Raw genomic sequence first — 16,424 nt, 5'->3', positions numbered from 1 at the left:
TTGTGTCTTTCCCCCATATTTTTCTGTTCTTATATTTTCTCTTCTGATTATGTCTTGTTAAAATCCTATTTTTTGAGATAATTTTAGTCAAATTATCATCTCCTTCAGAAATTCTTCCAGTTAGAAGCATCCATTTTTTCATGTGAATTCTTAATGGCATGTTGTACTTCTCTGATGTTTGTTAATATAAATGTTATGCATTTTATTTACAAATATGCAATTGTGTGTTTGTGTGTGTGTGTGTGATGCTAGGGATAAAACCCAGGGCCCTACACATACTTGGTAAATGTTCTATCACTGAAACACCCAGTCCTAACATTTAACTTTTAAAATTTGTTAGAAGTTTGGGAGAAAGAAAGATAACTTGTTCATATTTGTATTTTCTATGTGGATTAGTTAACTATTGTTTAGTACATTTTATGATGATTTAATTTACTTTTATGTTTATTAAAGTTCTATACAAAAAGAAATGACTAAACAGATATATTCCATAAACACATGGAACTCATATGGTCAAATGATAATATCTCTCAACTTTCTTGAAATGTCTTCTAGAGTTTTCAGAATTGACTTTTGAGTTGGTTTAAACCCAGAAATACGTTTTTTAATTTGAGCACATCTACCCCTTTCTTGAGCTATTAGGCTCTTCTTACAACTTCCTCTTGTAACTTTTTCTGCCTATTTCTCCATAAACAAAACTTAACCTCTTTCTATTCAACAAATCAGTTCAAGAGAAAAAATTGTTTGGTGTGTGTGTGTGTGTGTGTGTGTGTGTGTGTGTGTGTGTGTGATGATGATGCAGAGAACAGAACCTGGAGAAAGCCCTGCATTCTGGAACCTTGAAGATCTTGCTCAAGAAGAGGCTGATAGAAGAGGTTTGTGAGAGGTAAGTGTGTACATGAAATTAATTGGAAATTATAAATGAATGGTATTGAAAGTTTTAGGTTGGGAAATGGTTAAAATTCAGTCAGATTCTATAAACAATAGAATCTGAGTGAATTTTAACCATTATTTTTATTTTAAAAAATTTAATATCACAGAGAAGATAAGAAAACAAGAATATTACTTTGAAAACACTAAAGTTACACTTGGAAAAAATTTGTATGCTAAGAGACATCTAAAAGCCTAGCACACTTCTAAAAATTGAGCCAAATATCTGTATGCTACGGTACTACAGACAATTTTTGTCTCTGAATACTTTTGTGGCATGAAGAGAAAATAGTTATAACAAAAACATTTATATAGCATTGCCTATGTGTCAGGCATTTTTCTAAATTTTTTTAAACATAGCAATCAATTGAATACTTATAACATGCCTATTAAACTGGGGTCCTATTATCATCAATTTTACTTTCTGGAATAGAAAACTGAGGCAGAGAGAGAGAGAGAGAGAGAGAGAGAGAGAGAGAGAGAGAGAGAGAGAGAGAGAGAGAGAAAGAGAATAGATAATTTGCCTAAATGGAAGGGCTGAGATTTAAACCTTGCTAAGACTCACAGGTCCACATTTACATCATCTTCAGTTCTACATACACTGGTTCCAAAAACATTAGAAACAATTACAGTTTCCTTGAAAAAGGTGAGGAAAGAAACATTTTCTTTGGGCTATCTAGCCCTTTGGTGACCCTTCCATTTCTGCAGTCTTACATACTGCTGACCTCGCTTCTCCCTGTGTGTTCTGAACAAATCAGCCACTTATGAACACCCTGAGATGGTGCCCTGCATCAACGCTTCCATTCTCCCCCAATTTCTTTGCTTCTAAGAAGTAAAGAGAAAGCTGCACTTCGACAGCACACAGATTTAGGAGCTGTGGCTCCACCAAGAAAGAATTCTTTAGAAGGTCTGGAAAACTGAAGGGGCTTAGATGTTCTTCCCTAAAGCCATGCTAATTCAAAGTTCATCTGTTTCATTTAGGCCTTCCTGTCATTTAAAGTGGAGGTAAAGAACAAAAAAAAAAAAAAAAAAAAAAAAAAACCTGCATAGATAAGAGGAACAGCAGGAGAAACTTAATTCTCTTCCATTTCATAGGATGTTCTGACACATAAAAAAGCCAGTTGGAATAAAAATGCCCCTGGGGGTGAATGACTGGTAGATTATGAAATCACACATATGAGAGTTAGAGAGAACCTATTAAGACCTACTGTGGTCCTCATTACCTTGCTGCCTCTGGTGTGCTCTGACCTGCTCTACCTTGTCTAATTTTAAATAACTCCTGCTACATGACTTTCTCCTGAGACTTCATTTCCCACCCAACTATTTAAAATCTCCATCTGACATTCCACCTGCTTCCCTTTCGTCAATTTCATCTACTTTCTTTAGTTATGTAATCTGTGGGCAACTTGAAGCCTTTTCTCTCCTGTAATGCACTAACACTCTTCAAATATCAGTGGGATTATTTTATCTCTTATTATGATGACATAAAAGTAGAAAAATGATAATTCAAATGTCAAGGATTTCAACTACATAAAAGGTTTCTGTCATAGTCAATAGATATAAATGCTTTCTTCACTTTGCTGTAACTACTCTTGTCCAACTGTGGTAGAGATTTTTTTTTATTACACTATGGGAACAACTGATCAGATTGTTTGATTCTTAGGCCTTCCATAGAGGGCTAGGGTGACTATTGTATAGGAGTTAGTCTTCCTCTTGTAGGTTACTACTTTATCCATGGAGGATCGGCTCTGAGATATAATTTATTCAAGAAAGATTAATTATATAGAAGAATATGCATGTCACCATTCTTGGTACTAAATGCTTTTGGCCTTATGGGACTGACCATCTATATATAGCAATGTTTTTTATGTATAGGTCCATATTAGTGACTAAATTGCGATATCTTATTATGACTCCTTTCAGACTATGTCTAGAATCTGACCTCTTCTTACCATATCTAGTCCTTGATCTGAGTCCCTTGACTTCTTCTCTAGTGTTATGGTTTGGATGTGAGGTGTCCCCCAGATGCTCACATGTGAGACAATGCAAGAAGGTTCAAAGGAGAAATGATTGGATTGTGAGGATCTTAACCAAATCTGTGAATTAATCCCTGATAGGGATTAACTGGTAATGGAAGTGGTAGGGTGTGGCTGGAGGAGGTGGGAATTAGGGTTGTGGCTTTGGGGTAACTATTTTGTATCTAGTTAGTGGAGTCTCTCTTTCTTCTTACTGATCCCCATGTGAGCTGCTTCCCTCTACCATACTCTTGCACCATGATGTTCAGCCTCACCTTGAGCCCTGAGAAATGTACCTGGCAGTCTATGGATTGAGATCTCTGAAACCATAAACCTTTCCAAATAAACTTTTTTCCTCTCCAATTGTTACGGTTAGGTCTTTTAGTCACAGCAGTGAAAAAGCTAACTAAAACATGTAGGTCAAAGGAAAGCCTTGTATTAGTCTCCCTGTGTTATGGTTTGGATCTTGAAAGTTCCCCACAATCCCATAATTTGATGATGTGATCCTCAATGCAGACAGGTTCTGAGGTGGGGCTTTGGAAAAGTCAGGATTACAAGGGCTCTGACCTAATCTGGGGATAAATCCATTAATAACTGAATGAACTACTAGGAGTTCATGAAAACTGTAGGTAGATGGGCATGGTTGGAGGATGAAAGTCACTAAGAGAATTCACTTGGGGACTATATATTTTTCCAGGCTCTCTCCACCCACTTGCTTCATGACTTCCATGACCTGAGCAGTTTCCCTTTGCTATGCCCTTTCACCATGATATTCTTCCTCACCTCAAATAGAAAGAAATGGAGACAGTGGACCATGGTCTGAAAAGCTCTGTAACTATGAGTCAAAATACATTTTCCTCTTTTAAATTTGTTTATGTCAGTTTTGTTGGTGACAGCAACAAAAAGCCGACTAACAAATCAGGCAACACTCTTGCCCTTCCACTAACTATTCTGCAACTACCAGTCAGAGTGAATGAAGCCTGCCACTCCAGTGCTCACCTTAACTAGCTCTTCATTTCAGTTAAAGAGTCAGAACCATAGAAAAGGCATCATCATCTGAACCCTACGCCCTACTCACTGCACTCCAGCTCTTGGTGATGATTATGAACATTGGTTAAGATAATTCATTTTTTAGAGAAAGATTTTGATCAAGATGCAGAATGATGAACCATATTTTAATATTTTAGAGATGTCATTATCTAAAGAGTCAGTATTTATTAGAAACATTACTATTCTGAATAAATTAACCCTATAATGTTACTTAACTCTTTGTCACTTATAATTAGCATTAAATTAACCATTTACTTTTCATGGGACAAAAATGAAGATACTGATCTCCATAACAGAAGTGACTATTAATAACAAATTACAAAGAACATGTACTTAGTTTTTTTTTTGCTATAAGATATTTGATTTATCCAAAAAATATCAGAATTACTTATTGAGTCAAAATTTTAGACATTCGCTCATCTATTAAAATTAATATTACATTCTGATTGAATTTAGGCATTGTTAATACTGTAGAAATTCAAATATAAAAAATATCAGATTCTTGTTCTTGATACTAAGAATACTATAGTGAAAATAAACCACTGGGTTAGAAGATGCAGTGTTCTTTGATAGGGGGGATAAAAAAGGGCTTATCGTATTTGTTGAAAGGAAAGAAAGGTTTCAACTTGAAATTTCTCAGAGTGTAGAATTGGTGACATGTGATCTGTTATTAATGTCTGGAATTGCACATTGTTAAAGGAGACTTTTTGTTTTGTTTTGGTACCAGAGATTGAACCCAGGTTGCTTAATCACTGAGCCACAACACTAGCCCTTGTTTTTATATTTTATTTGGATATGGAGTCTCACCGAGTTACTTAGGAACTGACTAAATTGCTGAGACTGCCTTTGAACTTGTGATCCTGCTACCTCAGTCTCCAGAGCCACTGGGATTAGAAGTGTGTGCCACCATGGCTGGCCAGGAGGCTTTTAATATGTATTTTAAAACTGAATTGTATTTTCACCAGCAACTTTTCAACCAATCACATTGTAGGATGGATTTTGTCTACTAAAGTTGTATAAATGCACAAATTCTATTTTTTTCTTTTTGTAGTTTTCATTAGTTTTTTAAGATTCCATTTCTTCTAAATTCACAAACCTTTGTTCAGTGATTATATTTGTATTCTGGTTATATGCTTCTGAGGCTCTCAGGAGTGACCTTCTCAACAGAAGATTCTTATCTCCTGATTCTTCTCTATGATTCTGGTTTTCTTAGTCAAATACTATCATCTCTGATGTTAATGTGTCCACCAGGAATCCAATTCTAATATCACATTCTCATGAAAATGTATTAAACAGATCACAGCCTTCCCTTAAGACAGTGATCTACCATCAGGCTTCCACAGGGTCTCCAGAAAAAGTTCATCTCTCTGTACTGCAATGTGATATGATATTATAAATAAAAATTCTAGGGAATTCTTTAAAAATAAACTGAGCTAACAAGTTCATCAAGACAGCAGGGTATAAGATCAATATACAAAATGAATTTATTTTCTGTGTACTAGCAATGAATAATCAGAAAATAAAACTAAGGCAAAGCAGACCAACACTCTGAAAAGGAAATTACCTCACATAAATCATTTAGTTAATAATAAATGGTAAATGTAGGACGACAACCTGTCTCTTTATTTCTAATGGCCTTTTTGTGTATGTTTGAACATATTGCAAATGAATATATATGGTAAAAGTATATTTCTTGAAACATATTAAATTTTACTTGCTATTTGATTATCATTTTTCATTTAAATAAATTTAGTAGGGCATGATTTTAAGAAAAAGTTCTGAAAAGTCTTGTTGATTTAATATTCCTTTGACATACCTTTTTGTTTTATATTATGAATTAAATATAAATTATACCTGAAATATTGCCAAAAGTATGGTCAAAATTTGGTCCAGTAAAAGGAGGGTAGGTGGATCCTTGAATCCTTTCCCATTCATTGTCATCATTTAGATCCTGGATCCAGAAACAAAAGCCATCCTCAAAATCACAGTTAATTTTTTCATAATCTGTGAAATAAAAATGAAGGAAAGAGCCCTAAAATTAAGTTCACAATATAAGCAGTTACATTAAGTTATGTTGAAAATAATCTAACTTTGTAGAGTTTACAATTGAGTGGGATAAGTAAAAACATTCTTTTCTATTAATCTTCACTTTATTTCATTACATTAAGTCTGAAAAATCTTTTCTTTTCAACTGTGTTAAATTAATGTGTTTCTAATATTCATCATGACGTGAGCAAATACAAGCTTTTGTTATTTAAGTTTTACATCTTATCTCCATTGGTTTACCCACACAAACTTTATTCCCCCAATTTTTTTCTCCTTGTTATTAAATTTAGTACTTTGATCAAAATTAAGTCTACATGGAAATAGCTCTGAATTAGTTTAATCAATAACATTTTACTTGTAATATTGCACTATATAACATTTTTAATTTAATTTTTATATCAATTTATAATTTTTCTCAAGTTGGTTATTAGATTTCTATGAAGAATGTGAACTATATTATAATTTATAATTTCTTTCTGGCATTAAAAGAGATGTACATAAAATATGTTCATAATGAAATTCCATGATGAACATTTTATGTCTTGATACTTTTAAAATTCTATTAAAATATTAGGAACCTGAAAATGCAAAGGATTAAGAGTAAAATATACTTACTATTAAGCTCACTGCTATTAAATGCAGTATATGTTGCACTAAAGCCAATATAATTATTTTCATCAGATTCTATGAGAAAGGTAAGAGTAACTTGATTGGAAAAGATTCTAATTGTGCCGGGACTATTTTCACAAAGGGAAGCTACAAAAGAAAATGAATTACTGTTATAGGAATACATCCATTTATCCGTCAATTTATCCATCATTCTGATATTACTCAGTTAACTAAAAGCATTACATTTGTGATTTACTTAATTGAAGTGTGTTTTCTGAGTATTGGAAAACCTCAAATTACTATACATATTTATGGTTTAAAAAACTTTTTCATTTTTAATTAGTAGGCACATACATTGTGTACACATATTAAAAAGAAAAGATGTATTCTTTTACTGAAAATGTTCCTGTAATAAACACAAATTTAAACAGTTCTTAAGCCAAAAGTTAGTTTGGCTCTATCAGTTATATCCTATGCCATACCAAAGGAGCTAAAATGCAGTCACAATATTAGAAAAAAGAGTATATCTTTGTTTCTTTTTCTGATATAATTGTAGGACATCAATATAATACTTGGTGATTAAGTATTGAATCCATAGCACTTTATATTGATTTTATCGTTGTTCTTTCCGCCTTAACTCTAAGCCACATAAATGTTATCTTTCAATTTTGATTCTTAAGGGAGTGAGAAATAGCCTTAGCTTCTAATTTTTTTTCATTCTATTTATTTATTTATTAATTTTTTTGTGGTGCTGGGGATTGAACCCAGGGCTTTGTGCATGCAAGGCAAGCACTTCACCAACTGAGCTATATCCCCAGCCCAAGATTTTAAATTTGTAAAGCCCACATATACACACATAAACAGATTACATAAAATATTTAAATTACCTGAACATCCAGAAGAAAATAAGTCTAAAAGTTTCTTATTGGTAGTTGTAATGAAAAAACAAGTTAGGAAATAATGATTTAATATTTTAGTCAGATAATGTGACCTAGATATCAGATTCTGGTCTGTGAAATTGACCACACTTGCAGACAAAGCATCACTGTTATTTTTGAGTTTTAAATTCACATCTTAATATTTTCCTCCAAAATGTGTGTCATCCAGTATTTCCTAATGAAGAATTATATTGATTATTTAGACTCCTCCTACCAGCATATGTAATTGTGTAACCAAAATTGCTCTCATGTTGAAAAACTTTGTAGTTCATAGGTGTCTAGTCACTTAAGGTATGTAAATATTCCAGAAAGTTTCCTTTAAACCTGTCTGCCTTTCTCATTCTTGCTTTCTTTCTACAGCATTGGAATTCTCTGGCACAACTGTTTCTGGATGGATGTGAATGAGGCTGGTGGCTCAATGGCACCTTTGATGATTGTAATGTGTTTGGATTCCTAAATTTTCCAATGTTATTGCACTGGTCTAAGTAGACTGCGGGTATATCCTCAGATCCATTAACCTGCATCAGAAATAGTCAATAACCCCTTATAAAGAGTATAAAATATGTGTCTGTAGACATTTTTAAAAACTTTCCTCAGATTTTTAAGTTTTCCTTGAACCACAGATCGAATGAAAGACATGTATCTTTTGTATAAACAAAGACAGTAGAGGGTAGTGGTTAAGAACTGGGGTTTCAGAGTCAGTATTCAATTCAGTTCTTGCTTTATGCCTGAGTAGATTTCTCTGTGCCTCAATTTTCTCTGTGATAATAAAATTTTCATAAAGATTTGTTATAAGAGTAAATCATTTCCATTTGGAACAGGGACTGCTGATAGTAAGTGCTCAATGAATGCTAGCGATGGTACATCTCTCACACCAATTTATTATAAGCCCTGAAAAGGCATAGATTATGATTATGATTGAATGCTTTCTGTACCTCTATCATTATGTCAGAGTATGGGAGAAGTTTAGTCAATATTTGAGCGCATGTATTAAGATGTGAGTACACAGAGTGATACAGTTTGCCTACATAAAAGAAATGCCTTTTGTTGAAAGAAAAAAGAAACCAATAGCCTGATAATTTTAAAAAGGTGAATTTTTCCTATATTACATGATAGAATAAAATTTTCAACACTAATTCCTTACAAAAATACAGTATTTCTTCCAAAAATTCAATAATCTGTAAATAATAATTTACATAGAGTTGTCAAGAAGTCACACCTGAATGTGAACTAACTCCTCATTTTTCTTCTAACAGCAATGACCCTGGTGAATAGGTTTTGTGAAAGAGAGCAGGGAAGCATGATAAAGATGCTGGAAAGTTGGGAAAGAGGGTGATAGACAAGAATGAGACTTTCTATAGATTAGGACTCAACAGATAAAGCTCAAAGCCAGTTATGTTATTCCACTTATGGAAGTACAAATGCTTCCACTAGAGTATACGCTGCACAGTATAAAGGATTTTTAATGTGTTTGACACATTTAATGGAGTGCCCACTATGAATTCAGTGTGGGGCCAGATGACCTGGAAGAAAATAAGCAGGTTCTCTATTAGAAATATTTGATTGATGAGTTACAAGACAAAACAAAACAAACAAAAATCTGTGGAATTATTCAACATGAGAGGAACTCTATGGAATTCCTGATGAAGAAATCTTTACTTTTGCTAGATATCATAATTAGATAATTTTTTAGAGTTTCTGGAAAGGGCAAGTCTTTAAGCCAGTGCTCATTAAACTTTTCTATGTAATGTATTCCTATCAACAGGAGTGAATAAATGAGTACTTTTCTTTAAATTTTATTTTGTAGTTGTAGATGGACAGAATGCCTTTATTTTATTTGTTTATTTTTATGTGGTGCTGAGGATTGAACCCAGTGCCTCATGCATGCTAGGCAAGCGCTCTGCCACTGAGCTACAGCCCCAGCCGCAGTAAGTGGGTACTTTCGAGGGTACACAAAGTGTCTCAATACAAAGCATAAAGCTTATAAAAATGCTTTTCTTGAAAAATATTTGCATAGATTACTCAATTCCAAATCCACAATATTCTTATTTTGTTGTAGGATAAACCAACAATTAGCAAGATTCACCAGGTCTGTTATTGAGCTTTGCTATATCCATACATGATTTTGTGACCTTTAGTTTTAAAAGCATGGCATCACACAGTGTTAAGCCACAGTGGTAAAGATATATCATCAGCAGTCCTGTCTTGTAGAAATGGAATGTCACTGGAGCACTTGGTAAATAACCACATTAACAAATACACACTCAAAGTACATATTCTGGGCTTGGCATTTTGAAATCAATTACAGTGTGCTTATTGTGCTTTCTGAGACTGTTTATGTTGTATTTCTTTGATGATGATTTGAAACATTTATGGATTTTTATGAACAAAAAAATTAAATGAGCTCATTTATCATATAATACTTTAAGCATATGCAGCATTGATAATTACTACCACTATTGAATTTATACTTTCATCACTGCAACATAAAGAGAATATTTTAAACTTATTCTCCTGGCAATATATTCTGGTTTACTTCTGTTCTTAAAGTATTTGCAGACCCTATCAAACTCTATCTTCTTCTTCTTCTTCTTTTTGTTTTTTATGTAATGTCCATCTTTCTGGAACACTTTTTACCAGTTAGAGAACTTTTATATCATAATTATATCTGAAAGTCAAAAATGACTTTGGGATTTGTTTATCCTGACTACTCTAATCAAGAATACAGCAAATATTTCATGGTGTTAGACAGTTTTATAATTTCTCTAGATAATCCATTTTTCCTGATTTCCTAATATCTAAATATTTTCCAAGTGATAAAAATTACAACATCATTTGAGATACATTTCCTAATTGGAATTGAATGAAAGTAAATCTGATAAGTATCTCTCACACAAAAGATTTGCAAAGCTTTTAGATGGGCTTGTGAACTGAGAACGAAAGTTTTGAAATTATTTCAATATGAAATAACTCTAAAGTCATGAAAAATTACCGCTTGTCCCCATTGAAAACTCACCTTAATACCATACAATAGAAATATAAACGTATTAACCTAAATTTAAATCCACAAATACTGAGATTTTTTACATTATACCATTTACTATGCTTGATGCTAGGGGTATGACATTATTGCTTTTCTTTAAAAAAACTCTTATTTTCATTATAAAATTTGTTTTAACAATCAAATGCTTTTATTTTTTTCTGATTACAATTAAAATTTTTTTTCAAAACTTTGAAATAAAAATTTTAGATGGTCTTAAGCAAAGGACCCTGTTATAATTTGAAACACTTTTATAGACCTCTTTGTACTCTCTTTCATATTACATTTTTAAGGTAAATATTTGTGCATTATTTGCATCATTACATTTAACTATTTTAAAATTTATTCATAAATTACTGATAGTCTAAGCATTGAAAATAATATTTAGATGAATCAAGGTGTTTGAAGAGTAAAGGACTGTGAGAGTACCTACCACTTACAAAGCATTTAACTTTCTTTAATTTAGATTTCATCATCTGTAACGGAGAAACTATCATAATTGTTGTGAGGGGAGCATTTATTAAGCTGAAAAAGTCCTGACAGAATAACTTCATGCATTATAAGAGATCAATGTATGCTAAAATTTATTAATGTCACATTTGCCTTTGAAAATATTTATATAAACTTGAATATTTACCTACCTATGTAAATATTTATGTTGATTATAATTTTAAAGAAGAGCATTTTTCAATAACAAAAATGATTATGAAATAATTGGTGCATTTATTTAAGCCAAATGTTATTTACCATGAGTTCACGTTTTATGCATTCTCATTACTCTATTTGAATTTGGGCTTTCAAAGCACAATGAAAAATTCCCTTATTCATTAAGTATTCAACTTTTCTAGTCAATTAATTAATTAATTTAGCTAATAAATAAAATTTTAATTCAATTAAAGTTAAATAGGTTATGCAAAAATAAATTCATCAAAATTTAACTTTATTAAAATTAAAATAATCTGTTTAAAACAATAAATTAAGATAACTGGAATGCAAAGAGTTTTGATTTGATTTCTGCCTCTAATATAACTATTTCTGTGAACTTGGGATCATTTGACTTTTTGGATCTCATTTGACTCCTATACATACTTTGCAGATTTGTTGAAAATATTAAATAAGAAGATCTACATAAATCATTCTGTAGTGTCAGATCAATAGCATCCATAAAATCTAAATATTATTAACACTTATTTAAATATTTCCCATATCACTCAATCAATTAAAGTCATTTTATTTTAGATATGATTTACTTTTCACTACCCACAATCTGGATGTTAAAATGACAAAACTTTATTAATAAGATTCCTCCTAGAATTTTGTCCCTTCTTAAACTGTATACCATAAATAGAACTGTGAACTCTGAGGCCAAAGAGAACAAGTGGGCTGGGAAAGTACATATTACTCATGGATCTCTACCTTCTCCTCAGATTCTATCAGTTTCTATATACTAATGATAAGTGGTTTGTAGTAGCAGTATTATCTACACTACTGTTTACTCTGTTTATCTCAGATGCTAGACACTGTTTTACCCAACAGAGTGAACACTGACAGAGTTTCTGTGTGTTTATACATTATGCAATGTCAGAGAAAATAGAATAATAAGATTTAGAGTTTGACTGAATTCTGTTTAATGGAGACTAATGTTTGAAGAATGTATGATAAACAAATACATAATATTTCTTTCATATTTTTTAAAAACATCAATTAGAAGAGGACCATAAGAAATAGTCACTATTTTGTTACAAAGATAACATAGAGCACTAGTTTCCTAATTTTCTTAATGAGGACTAGTTTTGCTTTTTCCTTCTAGTAACCTAAATTTCCAGTTCATATTTAGTTTAAAATTAAAGGGAAAACACCTTACTCCAAAAAGCTTCCCACATATTTTCATTTTGATGATGGATTATATTATATGCTTATAACTTACCTCTTAAAATCTTGCTTGATCCTATACCTTCATAAATATTTAACACATCTCTATAATCTGTTTTAAAGGAATCGAAGCTCAGTTTGATGGAAAGTCCTTGGTTTACACTAAATTAAAGGCATAAAGAGGTTACAACGCTTTCAGCCATTATCATAATTCTTAATGTTGTCTAGAATGTGCATATATTTTCTTTTTTGGTGTTAAAAATCACATGACACCTACTTTCTTAGTGCACAGTACCATATCATTAATCATTAACATAATGTTGTATAGCAGATATCTAGAACTTCTCTCTCACAAGTGAAGTTTTACGAACTGAACACCAACTGCTATTGCTCTGTACCTCCTGCACCTGGCAACCACCATTCTGTTTTCATTTCTGTGAGTTTGAGGAAACTCTTATAAGGGAAATCATGCAGTATTTACCCTATGTGCCTGACTTATTTCACTTAACGTAATGTTATCAAGGTTCATCCACATCATATCATCAACAGGGCTTCCTCCTTTTTATTGTTGAATAACTTTCCACTGTGTGTATAGGTCATATTTCTTTTACCCCCTTATATGTTGATGGAAATTCAGTTTCTTCCCACACCTTGGCTATTGTGAATAATGCTAAAATATGCAAAGGAGTCTAGATACATCATGTGAGATCCTGATTTTAGTTATTTTGGATAAATACCCAGAACTGGGATTATTAGATCATATAGTTTTTCTGTTTTTAATTTTCTTTTTGAGAACCACAGATAACCATATTATTTTATATTCTTACTGTTAGTGCACAAGGATTCCAATTTCTCCACATTCTTATCAATGCTTACTTTGTTTTGATTTTTGTAATGGTTATCCTAACAGGTGTGAGATGATATCTTGTGGGGATGAATTATAGAACATTTGAAAATGAGTAGAGATTTAGTTTCCAAAGCCAAGCAGTAACCTTGAGAGTTTACCTGTCCCAAAAGCTGGCCCTAGATGAATGAGGCCTTCTGGCTAAGGGCACAACAAGCTCATTTTTAGATATAATTTTAGTAGTAATTTGGCCTAGCAAACAAACGAGGACCTTCTCTCTAAAGGAAGTTAATTTTTAAATGTCTAAAGGTCTTTACTGAGAAATTACTATTTGTGATAAAACCCAAGATTTAACAAATGCTACATTCTAAGTCTAGTCAGGCACTGAAGTTCATGGCTGGAGTTTAGTCTTCAAGGAGTAGAGTGACATAAAATGAAATGGTGGCTGGGAGCAGGGCACAATTAAAAGCCATTTAAGAAGAAACTCAGGTTTATGTATCTGAGTGGTGTTTGCTGCCAGGGAGATAGAACAATGGCATGTGGTTAAAAAGTTAAAAAAATAAATAAATAAAAATTTAAAAAATAATAATGAAAGAAAAACCAAAAATACAAAAGTAACCTGACATGCTCTTTATCCCTGGGTATTAGGTTCAACAGTTCTGGAGTGGATTCTGGTCTGCATGCTTTGAAAAGCTCCAGTGGTGATTGTGAGAAGATACCATTCACAGGCTCCTCTCAGATGTGCTTGGTAACCACAGGAGGTTGGCAGGAACAAGGAGATCAAGATGAAGGAGCAGAAGTTTCAGGCAGAGTTAGCCTGCTACTGAGATCTGTAGGGAATCCAGAGTCAAAGCTGAAGAAGACAGAGACAGAAGAAATAAAGAAAACTTCAGAGATGACTTCTGCTCTTTTAATTAAAGTTTTGGTGTCTGTAGACAAGAAAAGTCAGTTCTTCATTAGGTGTTGCTTTTAAGCCATGATACTAAGGAATGCAACAGAAGCAATCTAGGAGCCTTTTTGTTCAGCATCCTTTGTCTTCTCAGAGTAGCAAATTGGAGATTGAAGAGAAAAAGTGCATACTGTGTTTAGTTCTTTTTTTTTTTTTAATTCAAAATAGCCAACTCACTTGCAATAAAAATAAGATTACCAGAAGGCTATAATCTGATGTTTGTTTTTTTTTTTTTTTTATCATATTAGGTATCTTGGTTTCCTTCTTATATTTTTAAGAGAATGAATATTTTCTAAATTTAACATATACACTCTAATACAATTAGTAATAATTGTATTATTAGATAATCTTTTATAATTTACTTTTGTTGAGCACTTACATGTACAAAGTAGTCTATATTAATTTTTATCTTTTATGATGACTTTGATCCAAGTGGTTGGGGCTGCTGAGCTCTATAGATGTAAAAATTTGGGTTCACAGAGATTTATTAATTTGCCTGAAATGATGCATCTCAGATTTGTCTCAGCAACACTGGAATTATTTGTCTGGGACAAATCTGAAGAAACTTGATTTGAACCCACACAGACTGTCTCACACTAACTTCCATATTCTTAACCATTTGACTTGTGATAAATGTAGTCACAATGTCAAGGTGGGTTGGTCTAGCCCAAAATATAGTTTAGTTGCATATGAAATATTTCTCCACTTAATTGGTGTGCCATGCATATAGAAAAGTCATTGTCTCTATACTCACTTTTATCACCATTGAGAAAACAATAACTGTATGGTACAATGAATCACTGATATAGTAATTAGGATGGAGAAGAGAAATCACTAATTAATTATGTAACTAATTCAATTATAATTTCATCATGAAGTACACTATTTGATTTAGGATAACATTTTAGATTTTTCAGGTTTATATTATCATTCCTATATCAAAAGTGAATTTCTTAAAAGGGTTTTAAAATTATGTAAAAAAGGAAGGAGACAGAAAAGAAACACAGATTCTTAATTGATATAGGATGATTATTACATAAATGATATTATTATTACACCAAAAGTTTTTATTCTGTTCTGCACATAAACCCTTTAAATTTGAATTGTCTTTATTATGATACAAATTTAAGCATTAAATTATTTTCAATGGGCATTAAGATTGAAAAGATTGATAAAGAAATTATTATATACATGGGTTTAAATGAGTTTATTTCAGTACCCCTCATATTTATCGAGTATGAATTCTTTTTCCCTTGGAGTATTTTCAAGGCACTTCAGATACTCCTTCTTCATGAAGAATGCTAGGTAAACATTCAGGTTATATAATTTGTCAGCAGTCTGCTTATTTTAATCAACAGCAATTTAATTGATCAATTGAAATAAGAACTTGGAGATCAAGTATATAATAATGGACCCAAATGTCATTCAAGATACAGCCAAAAGGGGGCCAAGGGCTGGACTAAGTTGTAGAAGTCCTTTCTAGTTTGCTTGAGACTAACTGTATAACACTGATGAAGATTTGCAAACAATTTTTGGCATAATTATAAAGGAATTGCAGTTGCCCTCCATAGCCATGGGTTCTATATCCACAGATTTAACCAAGTATGAATCTCTTATGGTTTGGATGTGAAATATCCACCAAAGGCTCCTGTGTTGAAGAGTTGGTCTCCAATATTCAGAGATGAGGTTTTGGGAAATGATTGGATCCTGAGGGCTCTGATCTCATCAATGCATTAATGGATTAATATAATAAAAAGGACTATTGGGAGGTGGGGGGGATTTCTGGGAGGTATGTCCTATCTGAAGAAATTAAGTCATGAGGAGGAGGTTGCCCTGGGAGGGTATATCATGTATCTTCCTTCCTTCCTTCCTTCCTTCCTTCCTTCCTTCCTTCCTTCCTTCCTTCCTTCCTTCCTCCCTTCCTTCCTTCCTTCCTTTCTTTCTTTCTCCCCCTGTGCTTCTGGAAGCCATAAGGTGAACAACTTTTGTTTTTCATGCTCTTCTTCCATGATGCATTGCCTCACCTTAAACCCGGAAGCAATGGGGTCAGCTGGCCATGGGCTAACACCTTTGAAACCATGAGCCAAAAATTAATTTTTCCTACTTTAAATTGCTTTTCTCAGGTCACAAC

The 16,424-nt window shown here is 32.6% G+C and overlaps 1 protein-coding gene across 1 annotated transcript in view; it reads right to left on the bottom strand.

Annotated features, from left to right (window-relative positions):
• The window catches only part of Tmprss15 (transmembrane serine protease 15), a 116,688-nt gene that overhangs the window by 67,113 nt on the left and 33,151 nt on the right, over positions 1–16,424 (bottom strand). The window contains exons 8-10 of the mRNA XM_027929285.2: positions 12,556–12,662; positions 6,657–6,797; positions 5,850–5,999 (exon numbers count right to left, since the gene is read on the bottom strand). Coding sequence (XP_027785086.2) covers positions 5,850–5,999; positions 6,657–6,797; positions 12,556–12,662 — 398 coding nt within the window. The remainder of the gene's footprint in view (positions 1–5,849; positions 6,000–6,656; positions 6,798–12,555; positions 12,663–16,424) is intronic.

Source organism: Marmota flaviventris, chromosome 8 (genome assembly GCF_047511675.1).
Source record: "Marmota flaviventris isolate mMarFla1 chromosome 8, mMarFla1.hap1, whole genome shotgun sequence".
Taxonomy (NCBI): Eukaryota; Metazoa; Chordata; class Mammalia; order Rodentia; family Sciuridae; genus Marmota; species Marmota flaviventris.
The sequence above is the reverse complement of the archived record's forward strand: the minus strand, read 5'-3'. Positions and strand labels throughout refer to the sequence as shown.